Here is a 26365-nt window from a genome sequence, read left to right as displayed (position 1 = left end):
GAATACACATCAGAAAAAAGTTTGAAGACCAAACTATTAATTTAACTACTACACCAAAAATAGTTATTTTTGAATAATGTAGCATGACATACTATTTAACAATACTCTATATGAAGAAAACCAGAAAAAGTACAGTGTCCAGATCTGAACCTGTGCCACCAGTGCAGTAAGCCTACACGTTAGCTGCTGCATTAGACTCACTTGGTCAGAACACTACCAACATTAAAATTTTACAAGATCCACATAAAACAAACATCGATTTTCTCAGGAACTAGGGGCTGTTGCATGTAAAGCCACTTGCCACATACTCAGGACAGGTCACTCTACAACATACCAATGACTCATCACAGTTCCTGATTTGACACAGATGGTACCCTTGCTAGATATAATAAGTCATGCCTAATTTAACAACTAATACAATGCTCAATGAAATATAGTTTTAGATTGCAGAATCTCAATGCCAACACTGAAGAACAGAAACAGGAAACATTCCCTAAAACACTAGTAGTACAAAGCAGCTTATTTTAAAACTGGTTTTGCACACTCCTTTGATATTTATTGCTGATTTTTATTTTGTGAAATCATGCCCTACTGTAAATTTAATATAATATGGCATTTCATTTCAGTCTGGGATTCTGGCAACATAAAAATCAAAGTCTGCCAGGATTTTCTAGGCTCCACCTGATGCCAAACTTGCACAGCAAACAATTTTGTTCACGTTAGCAGTGAATGGCAATATAATGGTATTTTTACCAACAATATTACAGGTTCAACTGTATAGAATATTTTAAACAATGAGTACCTCAAATATTTCGAGGCAGCAAAGGTACACGTTTTGTTATGTAGTGACTGCACGGCAGGAAACCTTTCCATTCACCCGTGTAAGGTGTCAAGTTAAACTGCACATATAGTGCATTTGTTTAAACAGTTAATATACTGGCCAATAATTTGTAAGTGTTCATGACTACGTTGAAGAACATGTAATTTTTATTCTTCAAAATGGATCTAAAAAAGAAAGCATTAAATATGACGAACTTTTAATGTACTAAGTATTTCATAGTCAACTCCTCTAAATCCACAAGTGCATTGTGAACACTGTAGCAGTGTTATTTCCATACACAATGATACAACCGATGGTGTAGAAAGCACCTCAAGCAGGAGGGAAAACACACACAAGCAACAGAGAAAACAAAACTAAACCACACAGAATGAATGAAGTGGATATTACTACATTGACTTGGCAGAAATTTAGTCTGAGTAAGAGCACAGTGGGGAAACTACCACACAGGAGAATGAACGAAAGGAATGACAAAATGTCTTAAGCAAAGGTGAGAACACTGACGAAAGTTACCGCAAAATTCTTAAAGCACTTTTTGTCAAGCACAGGGTGTACACATGGACAAGGAAAAAAATTACCAGATTTCCCGGTTGAAAATACACTTTCTCCGTTTTAAGTGACATACTTTTCCTCAGCACTGTAAAACTGATCAATCCTTAAGAATGTTTAAGGTTTTCTACACAGATGTAGAATTTGCTGGCACTTTAGAAAACTAAACCCAGGGAGGGAAAAAACATTTTGGAAAGATCTTTGATTTTTTCGTGTTATGGAGGTATAAATTCAAATTCCACCAAACAGTGCACGTTACTTTCCGAAGCAATGAAATCTAGGATTGCGATTCGCTTTTGTAAGCCAGTCATAGCTCATGTCAAGTGATCTCACCAGCTGATGTCAGCATAGGACACGTGATGTAGTCAACCAATATCACAATCACTCTTAAGTAGTGTGAACATACAAAAAAGAAAAGTTAATGGTTTAAATTAATATACATAGTGTTGCTACGAGAAAAACAAAGCTTTCACAAATAATATTGGTCTTTAAGATTAGTAAGCTGCAAGAGAAGCTAAGCTTCCACATATAATGCTGATCTTTTTGTGTATGTTACACAAAAACGTGCCAGTAAAATTTTTAATAACGATGTAAATGTCTGATCTTCTGGGCTCAAAATTCTTCTAGATGGTCGTCCTCAGAGATGATTTTTGAATGAGAGTCAAACGCTCTGTGATTTAAGAAAATCATCGTACATTCTCGCACATATGTAGTTCATCTTGCGTAAAAGGAAATTTACTTTGAAAGTAACACTTTTCAAACCAACATTCGCAATATTTTCCCGTGATCTGTTATAAATTTGTTCTTTTCAGCAGTTGTCAGAGCGCCGGATAACAGGCGTCACTGCGCCTGCACAGTTATGGAATGCAAGATCTTTAATGTTTTACACGTACGTACATGCGGGCTTCTTGCATCATGTCATGAAAGAAACAACACATCAAAGGATACTTCAAGAGCATCAGAATTTCGTGAACCATACTAAAATGCATAATTTGGCTTAAAGTGCACAATCTTTATGCCCAGATTCGGATGTAAATTTTCTTGAGTACCAGTACTGTATTATCTCATGTTTTGTTCTTTATTATGGCATAATGTCATGCGAGCTAGAAGATGGAAAATGTGCACTTGAAATGCAGCAAACAGTTGAAACTAGCCAACAATGTAAAATTAAACACTTTGTTACAAATAAATTGACTGCCTCTCTCCAAAAAGATTAATAAAAGCCAAATCTCTTTAGCAAACCGACAAAAATAACTTCTTTGTTCTGCAAGGTGAAGAATGCTTGACTGTCGGAAAGCTGGAAATAGAACCTAGAACTAACAACGTATTTTAGCCTTCCGTAATTATGCGAACATATTTTAATTCATTTGGTAGCTCCAGGCCACAGAAATCCATTTTGTTTACATTTAATGTGAGAGCATAAACGAAGAGGAAACAGCAAAATCACTAAACGTAAACACAGGCCATGTGGAGACTGCCCACCTCTCCACTACAAATTACACTGCTCTGTGCATCAGCCCCAGATCTACAATATTTCTGAACCGTAGAAATTTAGAACCACACATCTGTAGCCAGAAGCGGGAGAAGGTACTACTCATAAGCAACTCAACTGCACATGTACAAGAGCCTGCCTGCAATTGCTCAAATGAATTTAATGTAAACAGCTGTCACGTCACACTCACTGGAGGCAATTTGTTGTTAGGAAGCACTGCAAATTCTTCCTAACGCCTTTGACACACTTTGGTTGGCAGACACTTGTATGAGCACTGTTTTGTTGTTGTATATGGCGTGTTTTCTGTTTTATTTTTTGTTCCCCCTCTCCTCCATATTTTGTCGCTGCAGTATTATTCTGCAGAAGCGGGATACAGCAATATCCTTTGTTAGAGTATTGGTTCTTACCAGTCAAAATCACAAAAATTTAACTGGTAACTAAAACAATGAAAAATTCCCAGGTCGTATACACCCAGCAAGCAAGTAAAGAACCAATGATCTCTTCAGAAACCCTAAAGTATTTGATAGGATCAAAAAATAATTATATACCCCAAACTAATTGTAGGCAGACAACATGGAAAATAATTGGTCATGTTTATCACTAGACACCATATGATGTTATTTCTATCAAATTCATCAATTACCATAAAAAGGACCAACATTCCAGTTGCCAAAACACAGTAGAAATAAGTTTTTAACATGCTAAGACTTCCATAATACCCCATTCTAAACAAGCTATTGCACAGCTTTTTTCCCACTGTGCAAAAATTGGGATCAAGTGGACGGATGACAGCTGTAAGTAAGTATATGGCAGCAGCGAGCAGCATCAATTAAGAGGCAGAAAGCAGTAAAACCTGAACACACAAACTGTGACAAGCCAAGTTAGGAGTGAGTAGCTGATTTAGGACAATATGCCTTTCACAATGACAACTCTGCAAATGAGAAATTTTATGAACATGCTTAGGTCCCAAAGTGTCATTTCATCACTGCAATTTATTTTGCAAGTTGTCTGGCTATTCACATCTGCATCAATATTGAAGTTTAGTGACTTGTCTTTGGAAACGATTTGGAGGTGAATTTTGTGATAACATTAACACTTCACTTAAGCCTTGAGGAAAAAACGGAAATTAAAAGGGCTGTTCAAAAATTCGTTTAACAAGTTATTATTACATTCTAATGTCAATCCTAAAATATGCAACTACACAGACAATAACATAACTACAGCTGTGGCTAAATTTTTACTAAAATCAATCTCAGTGAATTGACAAAAACAAATGTGTTGAACTCTCAGTTTCCTGTGGATAACGTCTACACTAGCCACAGTTACATCCACAACACGCAAGCAGCACTGCTGGTGCCAACACTAGTGAATATAAATTACTTTGTGTTCAAATGTCAGTGAAGTTAATATAACTAATAACACTGCATAATCAGTCTTTCTTAGGAAACAAATTTCTCTCATTAACATATTACTGTGGGCAAATCAACGGTCCAATAAAAACAATGTGACAGATTTATTTCTTGCCTTTTGTAAAGCAATGGAATTAAAGTTGACAATCACTTTTCTTAAAAGTTTATTAATTACTATTAGATACAAAACAAACAGTGCCTTTCTCTATTTGAAATTTCCTAAAAATAACCGCAACTCTTGTTCTTTTCGAACTCTAAGTCAGGTTTTCATTAAATCTCCAAATCAATAAAAATATTTTGACAATTTTTAATACAGTTGTACACACAAAATCAGAGGTACTGCTATTTGTATTTGAATACCCATGTCACAAAGTACAAATTTTCCTTATTTTCAATTTGGGAATGTTACACTTAGAGACATGGAAACAGAACCTGAAAAAACTCTCTTCTTTACTGCTAGTTCCATCAAATGAAACCTCTTCCTCAAAAAGAGAACAGGCTATTAAAACCGTCTTAATACAATGACTTCTTCATTAATATGAAGAAGTTTTAAGATTTGCACTCTTTTGGCTATGCCATAGAGTTCAAAACACTGAAAAATATTGTCCGCTTGTTTGCACACACTGATGGCTTAAGAGAACACACAACAGCACTCCCAATCATGACAAGAGAAAACACGACGCAACTATTTTAAACCCTTACGTAAGTTTTTGAGAGAAGGGGGAAGTCCTTCAAGTTGCAAAGAATTGGCTAAGATCATCTGCAACTTCAGAAATACTCTAGATTACAATGACAACACACTGGCACACACCAAAGACTAACTACATTTTTATTCACACATTAACAAAGAGGCAGTAAAACCCTGATCTGAAATGGCACAAAACCACTGCACAGATGATGAAAGACTGTAAAGAGGTATGTGTTGCAGGTCATTCTTGAAATTCAATAGAAAGAACTTTGGTGATGGCCAGTATTTTAACAGAATCAGAAACACATACAGGTGATGTAACTAAAATGGGAGGACATTTGAGCAGTGTGATGCATTTCTGAAACACTTACCAGACAACACCTGCAGAAATGCATCAGTGACTCACTGGTAAAGCTCACATTAAGTAATTTTGCTGCATTAAGACAAATTAAAATATTTGTGAGTTACTGTTACTGAAAAATTTATTTACACACACACACACACACACACACACACACACACACACACACACACACACACACTTCTCCTGCATCCTGAAGTATGCTCTTCCTGAAAACTCACTTTCATTCTTTGAACTCAAATTATGGTGAGTGAAAAACTGGTAAAGGGTACGGATGAATTTATGAGATATGATGTCCTTTCAAAAGTTCCTTAATAAAGATGACATGGCAATGAAATACTGGAGCCAAACTATTCGTCACCATCTTCAACATCATCATCCTCGTCCTCATCTTCGTCTTCATCTTCACTTCCTTTCTTCACTGTTGCAGCTCCCTGCCCTCCTTGCTTTGGCCTTTTCTTATATGCTGTCATTTCCTATAAAACAGGAATACAATGAATATTACTGGAAATGATACAATTACTCAGTACAAAATATAATGAACCCAGTTTTGAAAAACTTACCCTATCATATCGTGCTTTGTCTTTCTTTGCCATTGCTTCATACTTGGCTTTCAGCTCCGGATCGACTTCTGACCATCTCCGGCCCAGCTCCTTAGCAATGTCTCCAACACCAAATTCTGGATTCTGTGCCTTTACTTTACTGCGCTCGTCATGGCAAAACCAGAAGAATGCCGATCTGTGGATAAAAACTATAGTTGTTGCATGGTGCACTATATTGGTGCTATTATCCATATCCCACAGTAAACACTACTTGAAAGAGATATATATCACACACACACACACACACACACACACACACACACACACACACACAAACACACAAACACACAAACACACACAAAAAAAAAAAGGGGGCGAGGGTAGGAGGAGGAGGAGGGGGAGAGAGAGAGAGAGAGAGAGAGAGAGAGAGAGAGAGAGAGAGAGAGAGAGAGAATACTTGTCAATATTTAAAGTAATAATTTGCATAATAAATGCCGGTCACTATAGGATACTATTACATACAATGCCCTTTTTGGTGCATTTGGGTCCTTGGCATGTTTCCTCTTCCTGCCATGCGCCTTTTCTCCTTTAGGGGGTGTGTAGGTTTCCATTTCAGCATCATAACGTTCCTTATCTTTTTCTGCCATTTCATGAAAACGCTTCTTTTCCTTATCAACCATGGTCTGTAAGAAAATTTTGTTTAGTAGGTACAGAAGATTAAATTTACATAATTACATGGAAACTGTTTAAGACAGTTTACTGTGATTCTGACACTTGCCTAGGCAGAAAAATCTTTGAAATTTTAAACCAACTGAACTCAAAGTTTTCATGATCATTTTACTGCTTTGCCCTTTTCTCTTCAGTATTCTGGCATGAAAACATGGTGAACCAAATTTTTATGGTAATTTATTGTTTTCAATATTTTATTCACTTGCATTGATTTCTATAGTCATGGAGAATTGTTGGTTTGCAGCAGTATTTTATATTTGGCTTCATAGTTACACCACAAAAATTTATCACCGTGTCAAAAAAGCACCAACTTTTTTTAAAAAAGCTCAATCATAGTAAAATAGGATATTTAGCAGATGGAGTCTTGAAAATGAGTGACTGTTTACTATCCGCCTATAAACTCTCTACAAAATTAACTATAGTACTTTGCCACCAGTTATGTGCCATCTTCTATACCAAAATTAACCGTATTTTTTTGTCCAACAAATTATTTCCCACAGTTCTAATCTAGTTGGCAAGATGAAAGACTATGTAACATTTTGCTGGGAATAAAGTTTGTTCTATAAATATGATACACCAGGCACCAAAAGAAAACTTTATACCCTTGGGCAATTTTAACAAACAAAAATTAAAGTAATAAGGCAACAAATGTAATCAAACAAATGACAGCTACATTTACTCCCATCAACACCATATGCTGCAACTACTTTATCTTAATACCACAGAACTTGTTAATATGCTTTAACAACAGGCACAAATTATCCACATGAATACAAACTGAATTACTGATGAAATTTAATGATCAAGTGGATTCTTTGTATAACACACACTTTAAAGTAATTTATATGAAAGAGAGATACACATTCATTCTCAGCAATCCATCTAAGAAAAAGCTATGGTTGCAGAAACTTTTAATTACAGTATTTTTTTCTCCCCTTATGCAATGCTGAAATATTTTTGTTCGTAATTTACTGATGGACGCCGAAGACTGATGGTATCGTCATGAGTAGACCTCAAAATTCTGAATCTTCATGGCATTTCCTTCTAATACAAAATTCAAAGGCAGTGAGGTCGCGAAACGGTGACGCGCAATGATAACGAACGCGGGAAACCGTATCGACCAGGCGCGCTAACGGGCAAAGGGGGGCTTACTCCTGCATCGCAGAGATTTCCCGGAGCAAACAGTAACCAATGGAAACATCAATACAGCTGCTGCGGCAAATAGCGCTAGTGGAGCTTTGCAACCGCGAAGGCAGGGGCAAGTTACGGCAAAATACCACTGCAAATGACAACGTACTGCTTATAACTGCAGGGAACAAGATGAGCTTCCAACATATTTTGCAATTGCAGAATGAATAAAACTGCAAGATCACATTTTTTATTATTTCTTATACTTTCAGATTCCCGAACGCTGTAAAAAAAAGAGAGTTCTAAATTTATATTTAGTACACTCGGAAACGCAAAACGTGTTCCGTACGCAACATCTTCAGCGCATCGTAACACAAATGTCGGAAAAATCCAAACGTTTTCAATTATTTTCGTTACTACTGCTTCTGTGCTCCGAGTTGGCAACGTTGCTCAAAGAGAGAGCTACGCGACTGGACGCTCCTGCCGAAAACCCGTTTGCCTTCAGTTTGAAAGCCGGGATAATAATGCTCGCATGCTACGCTGATGCTGCGATACGATACCAAATTCCTTTCTCTCTTGCTTGCAGCGAAGCTTGTTTCGTATATCTATTCACTACAAGTGATGCTACGTTGTGAATGCGATTGCAGATACAAGCAATTTCGATTAAACTCAATCATCCAAAAGACACGCTAAAGCCTTTAATGTGACCCGTCTCATGACATTAACAATCAGGATACAACAATACACTATTTACGCTGTATCATACTGCTGTTCTGCATGAAAGGAATAATTTCGATGGCATAAATTGAAAACTTACCTTCCACCTCTCTGCACATTTCTTTGAGAATTCTGCAAATATCACATTTTCATCCGGATGTTTCTTCTTGTGCTCTTCGCGGCATGTCTGTACGAAGCAAGCGTAAGCCGTCATCCGGCCTCTAGGTTTAGCATCAGCTTTCCCACGGGGCATCTTTTTGTTCTGCTGCTGCGGTGGCTGCAACCAAAAACAAACTATCTGCAAATTAAAGTAGCCGCAAATGAACGGAAGTGTAAGAACTTTGTCTCAAGAGTTCTGTCTGCAGAACCGCGGTTACAGTATACAAAGTGAAAAATATTAGGAACACAAATATGCTGCTTTCGTGTGCCAAACTAACAACGGAAAACCTGTAACGGGTACTTAGTTCTGAAAATTGCTACCTATGCTATTTATCTAACCTTTCCCCATTCATCCTTAGACCAAATGTTAACGGAAGAAAGCTTTCGAGCTACTACACGTGCAGGCATATCTGAGGCCTGACGAGGAAAATTAAAAACGTAATTACCACTATCGTTACGGTAGCATCTTCAGTCCTTGGCAGCAGGAACCAGAAATTAGTCTCCCACGTCCATTGTTTCTAGCACTTCAACAATTTTTCCTACCATATCTTCACAACTTTATTCCTGCAATGTTGAATAATTAAGACCTCACAAAAACCATCCACGCAGATTCACCTCATTAATGACAAATGGAAAATTAGACACTACTGGTTATAAACAATGACGCAACTTTAGGACCTTTACTCGATTTTTCTTAACGAGAGCATATGCATTTCAGGGAAGTTGGCAGTTGCAGTTTTTTCAGTAGCTGACATTTGGCATAAACGGAAATTCTTTGCGTTTCACAATCCTAAAATTCTCTGCTGAAGCTGATACTAAGGCCGAGGAAGTCAACACGATCAGCAACATTCTGGGGTCAAAATGTGAAGCTCTTTCACAGTTTTTACAAAAATTATGGGAGCCACAGAATCCCCTACTGCAAACGGAAAATCTCAATTTCGTCGCCTACCGCTAAGACTGCAAAAATTTTCGAGGTGTTAACTAGAGGGTGTTCAGGATCCCTTCTGTCCGTTGATTGACAATAGCCTAGGCAAAGTACAAGAGTGCATTGGAACAGATGATGGGCTTATGTTCACAATAACTGTTCGTTCTTTAACTTATGCAAGCTTAGTAGTGACAAATGCTGGATGGCATGGTACCTCCCCGTCACGTTCCTCAAGGAACTCCTAAAGCACTACCTGTCTTAAAACAGTGATCGACACTTCTGGACTATACAGATAATGCTATCATTTTCGTAAAGTACGGTACGGTACATACAGGATGGTTCAAAATCATATCACTTAAGTGGTAGATATGATCATTTGAATTAAAGTTGCCACGATTGCGTAAATTATACCGTAGTCTCAACTTTTCTCCAAGTTTGATAACTAGAGACCAACGATTAATGGTAGCATGTAAAGCCCGCACACAAATTTCACGGGAATGGAAATTCCTTTAGATCACTGATTATATTTGTTTTACACACGATACTTGTCCATTCCACAAAACAAATAACCCGATCCATCCGTTGGGAAATATTAGATCAACATACGCAGGAATAGTTATCCGTAAGGTGTGATGGTGCGCCATCTTGTTGGTAGATACCTACGCGTCGAATTTTTCAGCAACATTGCATTAATATAAAGGCTGTCTGAGTAATACTGTCCTATGTGCACCCATTGTTCACATTACGCCTGATTTGTGCTGGAGAGGACAGAAGTGAACTAGTATTTGCATGATCTGAAATAGCGGTTATGCTAATGAGAAAGACAATTTAACACATGGTGGGAGATAAATAACGGGTATAGCTCACGAAGGTTGCATTGTTTTTCGGTACTGAGTACGTAACACTAAGCAAAACTCATATTCCGAGGCTTCGCGTAGCAAGCGCAGTTTTTTTTTTTTTTTTACGAAATATGGAAAAGTAATTTACGTGTCTGAATTTGCACGTACGCGTGAAATTCACTCAGCTGCATGTATGATTGTTTATGTATATCGCTGATGGCTTCTCATTAGTACTGAGAAATTTCAATGCGGAACGCTACTTAACAAGAAATCTAAAGTAAATATTTGTATTTACACCTTATCATTGGCAACTGGAAAAATTTACGTTGGTGACTGTTTCGCATTCCAATAATTTAAAAATAGGATTAACGCTTATAATATCAATAAAATATAATTAAAGAGACGTGAGATACAACATACGACCTGTCACATAAGTTATTCCTAAAATGTGATAGTTGGAGGGCAGTAGTGTGCCCCCACCCAAACTACACATACATAAAACACGACTGATGCATCAGTCGTGTACAGCTACCATGAATGAAAGCATCGAGAATTATCAGGTCTTCCGTATTGTTTAAATTTTAACGGGCATAAAAGGTACATATTCGTTTAATTTCAAAGAAATTTATTGCGCTTTTGATTTTCAATTAAAATTCAACTTGTGCTAATACCAGGCTGACGCAAGAATTTTATTTTTTATCGACTCTCAAGCGCCCGGTTAGTCCTTTGAATATTTTGGCAGTTTTCTACCCATCACTTTCTTTTGCTTTGGGCTTTTTGCTGGGTATCTTTTGGGCCCCAGAAGCAACTAAGACCTAAAGGTTCTTTTATTAACAACATTACAGTGTCTTCGGTCCACTGAATCGCTCACAAACAACTGTCACCATCAAAAGCAGACAGGACGGTAAAATAAGCTCCTGTAGTGCAAAAGCTGCGGCAGAGGACGATAACTTCCTTTGATTGTTTGCCGAAAGACCAACAACCAGCGAATACGAACCTAGCACGACCGAATGCAGTTCGCTCGCTACCGTTTAAATCAGAATTTTCTTCTGCTAATGCTCATTTGCTTGTGTTCGCCACTGTGTAAACTAAGGTGTTGTGAAGTCGCGTTCACGTTCTCAAATGTCAAGCGGGTTTTCACTGCGGCAAAAATTGGAGCTGCTTGCTACTGATCCAACTTCGACAAACTCTTGATTACTTCCAAGCATTGTTTTAAAACGGCTTGGTGGGTCATGTGCAAATCAATCCTAAAACATACGACGTAGTAATCTGATACACCAATTTCCATCAAGGTTGTCGAAACAACTCCGGTTCCAACCACTGCCAAATCTGTCGGCCATTACGGATCATCTACAAATAAGTGACAGTGAAGCTTATGAAGATCATAATCGAATAATCTATTCGCTCGTGTTTAATCTCGCTGGTTAGGTGTATTGATCGATCGACACAAAATCATCCCATTTGAGTGGTAACAATTTCGATCCTTTGTTTTTCGCAACTGATGTTCTCGTACGTCAGAGCTGAGTTCTTACAGTTGACACTTCGGCTAGCTGGTAGGTCCTGAATGCAGTTAGTTTAATTAGTTGTTTTAAGTTAGAACTCCTTCAACTCCTCTACCCATACGCATAGAATTTAGACGTAAGTGACAGTAACTGGAAACAGACTTTTCGAAACCACATTAATGAGTATCATACCTTAAGTAAATTTCGGTTCCACGTCATGTATGTTAAAGACGCAATCATTCCTGAAACAAATTAATGTTGTGACTTCTTTCAAAGACATGTTCACCGCCAGCTGCAAAGAAGTAATAGCTAATTGTACTGTAACAAGCTGTTCCACGTGGCACCCGTAATAAGCAATTTAACTTAGATGAGACGAAAGCGGGTGAATCGCAGTGTAAAATTCCTGATTATAGCACTAGACTCTACGTTTACCTTACGCTCACTCATGTTAACTTAAGTGGTTTCGATCGCCGTAATCTAACAGCTATGATTGGCAAGAAAAAACAAAGCTTCCTTCACATTCTCAAAACAAGTAGTTTGTGGTATTCTGCAACTGTCCCCTACGCCATGTTTCTTAGTTTCAAACAGAATACACCTTAAAAACTTTTGTTGACTAGCCAGTACAAGCCTTTATACAACATCCACCGATGATTGTGTACTGTCAAACGAAGTCACTGCTCTGGCAACTAGACAATTTTTGCCTGCATCCCTAACACAAGTGTAAAAGAATCAATAAATGTGAAACGAAGTGTTCAGTAACAGGCTAAAGTAGCTATGAATGAACACTACAGCCAATTCATGCTGATTTACTTTTTGGTGATGATTAAGTGAACTGAGTTTGACTGTAAGAGTGGGATTCATTCGTTGAATGGCGTGGCGAACTAACTATTACCCGAAATGGGAAACATAAGCACAGAATTGGCACCACTTAAATGTGATTCCATGTACTATATTTTGCATAACACTGCAATGGCGTTCCGTGAAAATTACGAGTAATTTTATTTATCACCTAATGGGAAGATCTTTTTCCTAATAATATGTCATATACGCTTTATTTTTTCTTGCATCACGTGAGCGACTAAAATTTCGTGCTCTACGCAGTATAAACATATTTCAATACCGCAGATAACTGTAGTACATACTATATATTTTTCATAGTAATCTGCATTTGAGAAAGTGTTTTAGCAGTACACTACATTACCAAACGAAATTCCGAATTATTCGTTTGCAACACTTTACTATTTCTAGTTGCCTAAGATTTCCGGCTTCCACAAGCCTGCATTGTTATATAAAAATTTCCTTAACTTGCTATACCATGTTATTTCCAACGAAAACTTTCCACTTTCACTAATGTGACTAAGCGTAGTTCCAATTCGTATTAACATGTTAGTTTTACATTACATGATGGTGAGTCAGATTGCTCTGTGGTAGTTAATACGGTGCGATAAAGTTCTGTTACGGCTACGATAATGAATAGTCCATTGAAGATAAATTCGTGTAGTTTAAAATGCACGCCTTCCACTTACGTGACAAAATCGTCAACAGGTACAGAAAAAAATACCATTCAGCAAAAGCTAGTAATTAAAGCAGTCAACATCGCGTAGTTACTTGGGGACACCAATGACGGTTGTCAGTTCGGTGCTACAGGTTATCTCACATTGTGCATAATATGTTACGGTCTATTCTTAATACACTGTCTTTACTTCCGTAGTATTGCCTTAAGGGAACAGCTTTAGCGTACGTGAAGTGATATATGGAAATCTTAATACACGATACGATATTTGTTTACTATTCCTACAAAATGGCCAATATGAATTGCACTGAAGAAGTTACGAAACAGATTTTTTTTTAACCTTGTCATATGCGAAGTATGTGTGGGAGGTGAGAAACAGTTTTCAAAACTTCTACTACCCCTGATGACTAAAATGCGGCTTTACCTGTGATCCATTGCACAACTCTTACAATGTTTTCATGCCCTATCTAAGAGGTCGCCCCCGAATTTATGTTAAATCTCTAGAAGCTTTAGAAGTAAAAATGTTTATTACAACTCTACATGTGTATTATTTCGGCATATTTGCAATCCTCTGCTGCTGGAGGGCTCCCAATTGTGGCGCGTAACACAGCCATTTTCAACCTTAACAATGTGTCAGACAGCGTACTGTACTCTAGTTTCGTATACGATAAGATCGTCCAACGAGTGGAGCAGTCTCCTCCAGCATGACAATGGAAGACCACACGAGCGCTGCGACATTTGCAACAATCCGACGCCTATTCCATTTTCGTCTATTTTCAAAACATAAGAGCACCTTCGCTATGGTAGTGACGAAACGGCACAAGCAGAGGCAAGATTGTGGCTCCGTCAACAAAGTTAAACATTCTGCAGTGACGGTATCAATAAACAGGTCTCTCGTTAGAAGAAATGTATTCGTCGCCAGGGTATGTTTAAAAATAATTACGTAAATATGAATTAAAGATTTTCACACCAGACATTCGGAAGCATTAATCTTCAGTGCGCCCCATCACTTTTGAAGCGGACACAGAACCCCTCTCAGTGTACACTTTAGATCGGATGACTAATGTACCGCATGACTAAAGACACCTGTGGTGTCTAATTCAAACCAATGAGCATGAAAATGCCCAATAGTTGGGTGCTTACGTATCCCATACACGAAGATAATTGGTTTGATGGGTGTGGTTGCTCCAGTGTTTCGCTCGCAACTGAATTTATGAGTAACCTCTGTACAGCAGCTCGTAACAGGTTAGCCTTGGTGACCATTTTTATAGTAGTCCAGTAACTAACTTTTGAGATGTCTATACATGCATACTGTACCGATGGTACACCGCGGTAAAATACGCTTAAAGATGATTACTGGCGCGCTTGTGAGTTTCTGCTGAGTTGTCGATTTTATTTTTCTACGCGATATTCTGACGATCGCCAGCTGTCCAAACATAAGGCAGAAAATGGAACAAACTGCTCGGCTGAGCACTCTACAGCCCCTCTCAATCATACTGACAAACACAGATCACAGCTATGATACTTAGTCCACCCATTGCAAAACGCCCATGTAAGTTTGAGGAGCGCTGGTGTCTGTCCCTTGGAAACATTCATCCGCCTTCACTGCACATATGTTCTTTTCGAAATGGGTGCATCTAGATACGACACACACACACACACACACACACACACACACACACATGCACGCGCATCCACTCTCTCGCTGATGGCTCATTTCTTCTTGAGAGCGGAAAAAAAAATCCTGGTTCCTGGGTGATGGAAGATGTGTGCTTCGACATTGGGGACCCCACCAATTTTAACTATTTCGTCAACTGCCCTTGTAGGAAATCCTATCTGCAGTCTGAACAAATCGCTAATCGGGTGCAAGAATACCATTCTTAACTTGTTCACGTATCCGATTTAAGAAAACAAACAGCTCGACGTCCTGTAGAGAGCGCCATTGGTTTCATATGAACGGAAAAAAAAATTTTTTTTCACACTTCTCTCCTTCAAACAATTTTTCGCACTATACACAAAAATAATGAATTTATAACTGACGATAAGAAGGAGTTACTCATATTCACTTAATTCTTGGGAAACCTTGTAAGATAAATTTTGTGGACCTGTTCTGAGGGGGAAAAAAAGGAAGGAAAACAGACCACTATGTTGCCATCTTAGTATAATAGGACACGTGCAGGTGAATACAGTCACTTTTCCCTCGTTCACTACGCGAACTGAGTAGGAAAGACTATCCATAATAGTGGAACGCACTCTGCCATGCACTGAATCAGCCATGCTCAGAACTTTGATGAATCAACGAACTGAACATACGGTCAAAGGCGGTAATCAGAAGTTTCTATCTTAAAACATGCACCATAATTTTACTAGCTCAACATGCAGGACCAGCCACAAAATGTGCATATATGTATATAAAATGTTGAAGATAGCTTGTACGTGAATTATGTAGTTAACTAATCCAGTACGTGAATTATGTAGTTAACTAATCCATTGTGGCAATAACAATATGGTCTCAACAAAAAGAGCAATTCTGTCTTCCCTGGTCTATATGATTAAGATGAGAAGCAAAGTAGCCTGTATGTGCATCACGGTTCGTTTCTGTTGCTTCTATTGAACTACGTAATGACTTTATATGGCCACACATGCGCAATGTGCTCGTAAGGAAATTAAAGTCTGCCATAAGTTTTAGTATTGGCTGGCAATTTATTGGCAGGGCATGCTCAATAAACAGTTTCCAAATATTTTCTATTACACGTTCAGTCACGTGATAGGTGTTAGTACACACTGGACGGAGAGAACCCGAAAAGAGGTAGAACCGCGCAGGCTTCGGAAGCAGCAACATCGGTAGCTACGCGATGAAAATGTGCTGCAGTCCACCTTTTATCAAAACGGGAAGCGACACTCGGCACCGTGGGCGTAATTTTCACGCCGCTTTATACTAAATAATGAAACACCATTCAACCAATTACCTTCCTTGGACTACATTTACGTCTTTACGATTTATTTCAAGTCATGGGAAGTTAGGCCGTCACCCCTCCAGTATCATCACAGCAATTTTAAAAATACTGCTCTGTAAACAAACTTGTATACAGAGCGCTACAATCCACTTCAGTGTATGGGGAACGAATTGGCACAATTCAAACGAACCAGCAGGTAAATATTTTTTGGAACTGCAACGTTATTCTCGAAAATACAGAAACATTTGAGAACTTCCCACATTCACTTTGAAAATGGAAATAAATCTGTAGTAGTGTTCCTAAAGAATTTTTTTTTTTACAATGAATCAATTCTTGTTGGCATACAGTTATAGAAATTCGTACTCCTATTATATCGCCTAAGACAGTTCTAAGAAGAAGGTCGCCATGTGAGGAGTACTCTGGCAGAGGCCACTACCTCCCCTTCTCCGTCTCCCACTCCTCTCGCCGAAGTGGCCATCACGGCGCACCTTAAGACCGCCACCTGCTCCCCACGACGGCAGAGAAAAAAGCGAAGGCGCCCTGGCAGCACGTGGGTGACATGACGTAGCGACGCTACGCTTCCCGCCAAAGGCCAGAGTTAACGTTGTGAGGGAGAATTCTTTAGGCGGTTACCATTCCAAATTCTTGTGATCGGAGAGACGCACATAGCGTCGTTGTCTGGCATTCTTTTAACCGCAAAACGAGAAAGTGCTAGTAATTGGCGCTGTTAAACGATGCGGGGATGGACTGAAAGAAAAATGGATTCTATTAGGGTACGTACCAAAGTGGGCGGAGTGGGTGTGGAAATTCCATGCATAGGATTGCCCATGCCACTAGAGTACCACCACTGGGCAGCGCCACCCACGAGAGAAGCCGCAGCAGCGGCTTCCGTCCGGCCACCTCCGCTACTGTAATCATAAGGGGCAGTAGGCCCGCGCACGCAGGAGGCCACTGGCGACGACACACTTGCGGTGGTCGTCGTAGGGTTCTGGAAGCTACTGGCCATCTTGTAAGAGAAGAGTTGGTGCTGTGCGGCCGCGGCAGCCGCAGCCGTGCTGCGAGCGACATCCTGCTGCTGCTGGGCCTGCTGTTGCTGCGCCGCGGCTTGCAGCTGCTGTTGCAGCAGATGCTGATGGTGCTGGTACTCGAGTGCGCCTGGCCACCACACTGCCGCCGCGTCGTCGCGCGATCCCCAGGCACCACGGTGGTGCTCGGACATGGCTTCACTACTACCGCGCGGTATTGCCCCAAGAGCTTGAGGGGTCCAGGGGCCGGGCCTGTGGCGCACAAGAGAGGTGCGCGGGGTTCCCGGACACCGGCGCAAGTGTGTGGAGGAGTAGAGGGGGCGGGGTGGTACGGGAGGGGGCCGAACGCAGCTCGGCGCGGACTTGCTTTCTCTCTCTTGCGCGCGCGCCTCCAACGTGGGGGCGACGTTGCCAAGCGGTAGCGGTGGCGGCGCCGACGGCCAACAAAGAAGAGGCCCGGGCGCGCGGGGCAGGTGGGGCGGTTGGCTCCAAGAGCGGGGAGGGGCGTGATCCGCGTCTGCCGTCTCCGCCCTCTTCACCACTCCGCTGACAACCGACCAAACACCCCCGGAGGAGACCGAAGGTCAGTCTTACGACAGTGGCGGTGTCTTCAAGACGCTACAACGGGGGAAGCATCAGCGAAGAAAGGATGGATGACAACCATAAGATCGCGTCATGTAGTGTGCGACAACATCAGTTGAAACAAAACCTACAGAAATTACATCGGGTAATACGCTTCGACGCCAGCAAAGACCTGTGATAACGTACACTATCTGACCGGCCGTGCACACTATTGTGTTGTGTCATGAGACTGCATTCAAGCAACAGAACGATATACTAATTATCTGTTTACCACCCATGAATATTCAAATTTTATATCGCGACGGATGCTATTTCCAATTTGAGGAGAACATATACGAGCAAATGCTCAGTATCTTTTAGCAAAATTCACACTTCATACATTTTCGATAACTTCTACATTCTAAGATACTTAATACAAAGAGATGGTATCCTGTAGTAACAAACCACACAAAAAAGTGCGTATTGACGAATTAAACGGGAGGGGGAAAATTATTTCTGCTCAGTCCGCTGCTTCCAAGTCTGAGGAAAGCCAATAGTAATGGCTGAAGCAGCGCGAGGCGTCTTAAAAATCAATACAGGACCGCCACCTGCACAGAGGAAGAGCGCATAAATTGGCGCGGGAGCGCACTGGAAAGCACGAAACATTAGAATGGAGGGGAAAGAAGGGGTGGCAAAAAAATTCTTGTAAGTTAATAAGCTTCGACGTGGCAACGCCGAATACGGCATCCGAGTCGACGGACGACGATCGGCAGCGCCGTGCGCCCTCCACAACGCAGCGGATCGGACCGGAATTAGGAAACCCCGCTTCGCCCCGCGCAAACCGGCATAGCCGTGCCGTGACGAGTGCGGCTGCTCGGTCAATAAGACGGACGGAGAGGCGAACGCATTCCCAGGGCTGAGGCTTGCCTGGGGGTAGCCGGGCCGTGCCGAGCCGGCCGACAGCACAGCAACCCGGACGCCGGTTCGGTCTTTACATGCATAAAAGGGAGATGTGGAGGGGAGGACACGAGCATAGCGCAATTCGCGGTCTAGCGGGGTAGCTGCTGTGTACCGTTCTCAACGATGCATCCCCTTCTCACCTGTATTGGCCGCCAAGCGCTTCGTCCATTGACGACACACACACACACACACACACACACACACACACACACACACACACACACACATCCTTAATTTAACGAATTTTTAAATAAACATGATACACTGAACATTTTTGTTGGAAGGAGTGTGAAAGAATAATAATAATAATGGCGACTTCTTTGCCGATCGAAATAGGCGGCGATAATAGGCAGATGCACATTGTCATTGCTAAGAGATAGAATTTCTGCGAAAACTTCTGAATAAACAAAACGCGAAGTTCAAGTTAACCTATCACTACCTTAAGCAGTATTAACGTTTACAAGGCTTAGACATATTTCCTACAAAATAATTATGTCCGTCGCTCAGTTCGGTTCATAGCTGCTAGACGTCTTTTCTTACGCAGTAGCTCAAGTGGTCTACTTAGAGAAAATTAGTTTTACACTTCAGTTCACATCAACTTTCTAATCACGTTCCAAACGTTTGTAAAACTGGAATAAAAATGCTAACGCGACATAAGGAATCACGAATTACCTTAAAATTACGAACCACGGCTACACGTTACATATATTCAGAACTCTTAAGCACATTCGATCAAGCCACCTTAAAACTAAAACCAGTTTTATTAATGTAGCATCAATTCAATTAACTTCTGGAAGTTAGTTGGAATCCGCTTTTCCTTACCAAGCATCATTCTTTTACTCCAGCGCCCTTGCTGCTCGCGACCTTTTTTAAAAAAATGTGTTAAATAACTACCGCGTAAAATTAATAGACGCTTTCGCATCCCTTTACGTTTATAAAGTCAAACTTGTTACGCAAATCGACGAGTTGAGTTTCAGTATTTCAGGAAAATGAATTTTTCTACTAGTGTCCTTAGCAAACAATGTGAAAAATAATTGTTCACAATTTTCCTTTGCACCAAACCTCAGAAGCTGGAATAGTACTGGAATGTTAAATAATCATTATGATACTATTACAACATTAAACCACGCAACACTTGTTTCTAGGCCTACAAGGCTAGATGTCACAAGACCATTAGAGAGAGAGAGAGAGAGAGAGAGAGAGAGAGAGAGAGAGAGAGAGAGAATCATTGTTACTGCCAATAACTTTAATGCAGGCATAATTAATAAAGAGAAGAAAAGGTTTAGACAGGGAAAAGACATGTAGTTTACTGTGCACTCCAACCGTCAGTGTAACTTATTTTTCACATTAAATTGCTGAATGACTTTAAATTCAGTGAATATTTCACCACAAACAAATCTTAGCTAAAAAGAATACAGATATCCCACCTATGTCACCTACAAGCCCTGTTACCAGCAAAACTGACTAGCCATTCATTCTTTCCATAGGATTCAAGCGGGCACGTAACAAAATTGTTAACAAGTGGGCTAATAAATGATTTGCAAGAAGAAACAGGTGCATACATGTTTGCATTATGACGACTTATGGGTTTGAAGGGAATAATATCTTAGTTATCTGTCTTTCATTGGACCAGAACTTCATGTGAAACAACGAGGAACAAGAAAAGAAATTGATCAGCTCCAGTCTGTGACCCAGTTGTCATGCTTGAAAATTTGCAGGACAGAAGCTAGAGTAATTAAGTGCAAGATAAAACCCAGGAAGCTGAACATTGTAGCCAGTCACGGAAACATACACCAAGAATGGGCATTAGTCGGTGCTACTAAAAAGGGGTGAGAAAATGAAGAAAGAACAGACTAGAAAGTCAATTAGCATTAACTGACAGATAATATACACACATTTAAAAATGCATGACAGTGCAGCCTTCCAAAGAGCCAACCCACAATACCCTTTTAGAAAAAATGCCAAACTTCACAGATACAGATATGGAGCTTTGTATATTGCACAACCTCAGTTTTTGGTGCTATATTAGAAAATATTCTGGAATATCAGGGTAGCTACGGATGTGAATGAACAACTTCATTTGAGGTATACCAATTACTAACAGACTTTTTGTTCAACATGTAATAAGAAGCACTAAACTAGTGATAAGAACAGACTACTTCTTGGAGTAACTTAAGAGTATTTTGTATGCTGTAACTACACAATTTTTGCCCACATTTGGATGTAATACGTAAGAGTACCCTCATTAACAACCAGTTTGGTTCAAATTTCCCTGGAGTGGTCCTAACTTTCAAGATGTGCAGTGGCATGCCGAAGGGAAAAAATGGTTCAAATGGCTCTGAACACTATGGGACTTAACAACTGTGGTCATCAGTCCCCTAGAACTTAGAACTACTTAAACCTAACTAACCTAAGGACATAACACACATCCATGCCCGAGGCAGGATTCGAACCTGCGACCATAGCAGTCGCATGGTTCCGGACTGCGCACCTAGAACTGCGAGACCACCGCGGCCGGCTACAACCAGTTTGGAGACTGAATAAATAAACAGTTCACCTGGGCCGTATCCATGTCAACAATTTACACTGATTAGCCTGAACAGTTCAAATAATTTAAATTAGTATACGAAATTTGTTTTGCTAAAACACCACATAATAGCAAATAAAAATGTTTGCACTAAACTAGAACATAACTGTACGCAATAAAAATCACTATTTCACAACTGTACCAGGATGAGCTGCGTAACGGTGGAAGTATTTGGCTGGTGGGAAATATACAATATAGGAAAAATTGGATTAAATGATTTGCACAAAACAGAGAGAGAGAGAGAGAGAGAGAGAGAGAGAGAGAGAACTAAAACTAACACTGGAGTGCAGTGCTATGGTTTTTATAGTTAATTATTTACAAACTAAGTGTGCTGCTATTGAATCAATCACTTCTTCCAGTGTTCACTGTTGATACAAGCCAGTTGTGAGAACTTTTTAGTGAAGGAAGTGTTTTTGCCTTAAAATGTGGTTATAATTTAACAATAAATGAGTGTAATAATAATTTTAACACTATTCCACTTACAAGGAAGGCTATCTACAATTTACAGGAACATTTTGAGAAAACTGGATTTTCAGTGAATTACCACAGGTCAGGGGGGCCATCAAAAAGTGACGAAACAACACTCAATGTTTTACAAGGGTCCCCAGACTGTCTGGCAATTTGTCAACAACAATCAAAAATCACGAAAAAATGTCAAAATCCTGTAGATTCAATGAAGTAGTAAGTTCTCAGAATCCCAACATTGTTTTGAATTCAATAAGGTTATGACGGATAGTGACTTTTCGGCCCTCATATGTTAAGTACATATCCCTGTTTTATGATGCAATAGGGACAAGCATACAGTATTTATGAAAAACAAACAATGCTCATTTTTAATGGAAATTTAACCTATGACTTGATACCTGTGTCTCCCTATTCATTATTACAAACCTCAAGCTTTTATTTCTTTCGCACAGTAGATAATTATCACATGTGTATGTGAAAAGTAAAAATAACTATGAAAGAGACACTACATGGCTTGGGAAAGATTGAATAGTGTGCTAACATTCCACATAAGTGGTGTAATTATTTCTATTGACACCATATAAGTTATCAGTGGCTATATATGTCACATATAATCATTCACATATAAATAGCTGTTGCTCACTGATCAAGTTGCATGTGATTTGAAATTTTATATTAATAAGCATATGAAGTGTTATGAAGGCTGTATGCTACTATCGTTCACTTTCAATAAATAGCTCAGCAGCAGGATCTGTAAAAATTATCATGGTTTCTGTTTAACCTATACCATTAGGCCTTATTACTAAATTAATTGTAGTTGAGGGCAATACTATCGAAATGGAAGAGGACATAGATGAAGATGACATGGGAGATATGATACTGCAGTGGTGAGTTTGACACAGCACTGGAAGACCTAAGTTGAAACAATTCCCTGGGAGTAGACAACCTCCCATTAGAACTACTGATAGCCTTGGGAGAGCCAGCCCTGACGAAAGTGTGCCATATGGTGAGCAATCTTTATTAGTCATGCAAAATACCCCTCAGCATTCAAGAAGAATATAATAATTCCAAACCCAAAGAACCCAAGTTTTGACAGGCGTGAAAATTACCGAAAAATCAGTTTAATAAGTCACAGCTGCAAAATACTAACACAAAATTCTTTACAAGCGAATGGTAAAATTGTAAAAGCCGAACTCTCTGAAGACCGGTTTTGATTCCATAGAACGTGATGCAATACTGAGCCTACAACTTACCTTAGAAGGTAGGTTAAGAAAATACAAACCTATGTTTCCAGCATCTGCAGACAAAGTTTTCGACAATGTGGACTGGAATACTCCTCTCAAATTTTGAAGGTGGCAGGGATGAAATACATGGAGCAAAAGGCTATTTACAATTTGTACAGAAACCAGATGGAAGTTCTAACAGGTCAATGGGAAGCAGTGGTTGCAAAGGGAGTGAGACAGGGTTGTTACCAATCTCCGATGTTATAATCTCCGATGTTATTCAGTCTGTATATGGAGCAAACAGCAAAGGAAACGAAAGAAAAATTTGCAGTAGGAATTACAATGCATTGAGAAGAAAAAAGATTTGACATTTGCCAATGACAATGTAATTCTGTTGGAGACAGCATAGGACCTGAAGAGCAGCTGAACAGGGTGGACCATGTCTTGAAAGGAGGATGTAAAAAACACAAAAAAAAGCAAAATGAGGATAATGGAGTGTAGTCAACTTAAGTTAGGTGATGCTGAGGGAATTAGATTAGGAAATGAGACACAAAGTAGTAGATGAGTTTTGTTGAAGCTTTCAAAATGTGGTGCTGCGGAAGAATGCTGAAGATAAGATGGTAAATCACTAACTAATGAGGTGGTGTATTGAATAGAATTGGGGAAGATTAAATGGGTATATCACAACTAATGAGATCGGTTGGCAGGACACATTCTGCGGCATCAAGGGAACATCAAGTCAGTACCGGAGGAAAGTGCAGTTTTTTTTTTTTTTTTTTTTTTTTAAAGGGGGGGGGGGGGGAGAACGAGGCATGAATACATTAAACATATTCAAAAGGATGTAGGTTACAGTAGTTACCCCAAGATGAATATGCTCGCACAGAATAGAGTAGCAAGGAGAGCTGCATCAAACCAGTCTCTGGACTGAAGACCACAACAGCAATTAAATTAACATTAACTGGCAATTTTCATGTTACAAAGATATGGCCAATTTACCATAAGTGAGCAATCATCACATTTACCTTTATAATCACAGTTTAGAATGATGGCAGAAAAAGTGTCAAGTTTGAAAATACATGTTGTCTAGAAATGACAGCATGCTCTACTTAATATTTTATTTGGAAGCATATAAACTTCTTGTCTGTGGTTATGAAGAATTTGGCAAACTGCTTTCTATTTCTACATTTTAGGCTTTTTTCAACAATTAATCCACAAACATATCTAACCCTGACAGCACTATTATTCAAACCTTCATTTGGAAGAATGTTCAAACAATTAAGCAACATAAGGTATAGCATAGTCTGAATGATTTCATTCTATAAATGAAGGTCTTCAGGTTATTTATGATTCAAAAATAAATCAGAAACATAAAAAATTCATTGAAATATATGGTTTATGTTTCGTTTGATATTTAGTTAATCCACTTGTTAGCATTTGTGTATTACATCAAAGAGAATTTATGTGCGAGTAACCCACTTTAAGCACAAGTTATTGCTGCCCGAGTTGAAATTGGCCTCATTCAAAATGGCTGGATATAGAGGTTGCCACTTACAGATCTTTGAAAAACTGGTACATTAAGTGAGAATCACACAATGCGTACACACTATAAATGCTGACATGGGTATTATAAACCTCAATACACACCATAAAATTGGCAGCAGCACATACCAAGGTTGAATCAAGTAAGCTTTCAGAATAGACTTGATAGGAAAGCTTATGATTTGCCATCACTTTCTGCATTTCATCAAAATCATTAGTCACAAAACTGTATGCAATTTTTTTAATGTACTGCAAACTAGCTATTCACTCAAATTCTGCACTTTTGGTAACATACCTTCCTTTCAGCAGCTCCTCACTAGACACTTTTTTCAATATTATAAACAACACTAGTCAGAAACAACAAAAATGTAAAATATCACTTGGAAACTGTACTGCTATAAACTTTGATAAAACTGAACCACCAGACATTAGAATTTTAAGCAAACTTTTGGAAATAATGCAGCCTATAGAGGTAAAGTCCAAATATGTGCACAGTCTTAAGTTTGCTATATTGTTTGGAAACAAACTGGAGATCACTTCGTGCACAATGTTCTGTAGTTTGTCACAGACAGCAGTAAGAAATCACAACATACAAGAGTGGGAAATGGTTAACATAAATCTGTGATTAAATTTGACCAAACTGAAGTATTACACTACCTCTTCTCCCTTCAGTGTCTACAAAGGGCAATTCTGTATAAGATGTTTAAAGAGTCCGTGACCACTGGAGGTACTGCTGCCACTGGTTACCTTAAAAGTCTTAACACAAGACATATATATATATATACTGTATAAGCCCACATAAACCCACCAGATGGAGGTTTAACCCTGTGGAATGCCTTGTGGAAATAAATGTGTGACTGCTAACAGTAACCTTGTTGTTTCATTTCATGTCAATAAGTCACAACAAATGTTAAGCAAGAAGTTCACATTTGTAGCATCTCTAAATTATCTTTTTTACTGTTGCTCATTAATGAAAGCAAGCAGAAAGCAAATGAATTTCTACTTCTAGTAGAATTCCTCGATAAAGCCCTGCCATACAATTTCATTAGTCATTTTAATAAGACTAGAGTGCAAATGAGTCAACAGCCAATACAACATTTTTATGTAACCCTTTTACATGAATATAATTCATTAGTAGGGCACATCTCGGCTGTCTAATCCAGCAATGGGAAGTCCAGATTGGCATAACAGCAACATTATGAAAAGCAGTTACCTATTTTGTTCATAATATTGTCATGGTGCTGTCATTTATATGTATGAGCACTTACCTCTGGACAAGTTGCAACATCCCTGCATCTAAATAAAATTAGAACACTAACTCTTTGCTTGGCACATCAGTCATAAATGACTTTCACCAATAATCTCCGAACACTATACTAGTAACGCAACATGCCAATCACATGCAGTTGACATTAAAATGTCATCTTGTCACTGCGTGGACATGTTTATGTATGTCACAGCACCGTGGCAGGCACATATTACCTACATGTTTTGAAAGTTTGAAACTGATCACGGAGCATAGCCTCACAAACATTGAAGTTCAGCACTTAAGCTTTTTTTCCTATTTTAATTGCAATGTCATTTGTGGTTGACATAAGGTGGTTTATGTTTGGTGCTGTTAGTACTATTACAGGTTAATTTTGATAGAATCAGATGG

The 26365-nt window shown here is 39.3% G+C and overlaps 1 protein-coding gene across 1 annotated transcript; it reads right to left on the bottom strand.

The window, feature by feature from the left end:
• Positions 1–4435: 4435 nt before the first annotated feature.
• On the bottom strand, positions 4436–20781 carry LOC126281193 (high mobility group-T protein-like). Its single transcript, XM_049979901.1, has 5 exons — positions 17130–20781; positions 8554–8730; positions 6402–6562; positions 5901–6075; positions 4436–5813 (listed from the first exon to the last, which is right to left on the bottom strand). The coding sequence occupies exons 1-5, from the start codon at positions 17565–17567 to the stop codon at positions 5688–5690; spliced, it is 1077 nt and encodes a 358-aa protein (XP_049835858.1). The 5' UTR covers positions 17568–20781; the 3' UTR covers positions 4436–5687.
• Positions 20782–26365: the final 5584 nt, after the last annotated feature.

The sequence above is a fragment of the Schistocerca gregaria genome, chromosome 7 (assembly GCF_023897955.1).
Source record: "Schistocerca gregaria isolate iqSchGreg1 chromosome 7, iqSchGreg1.2, whole genome shotgun sequence".
In the NCBI taxonomy this organism is placed as follows: Eukaryota; Metazoa; Arthropoda; class Insecta; order Orthoptera; family Acrididae; genus Schistocerca; species Schistocerca gregaria.
This window is presented reverse-complemented; position numbering and strand designations above follow the sequence as displayed.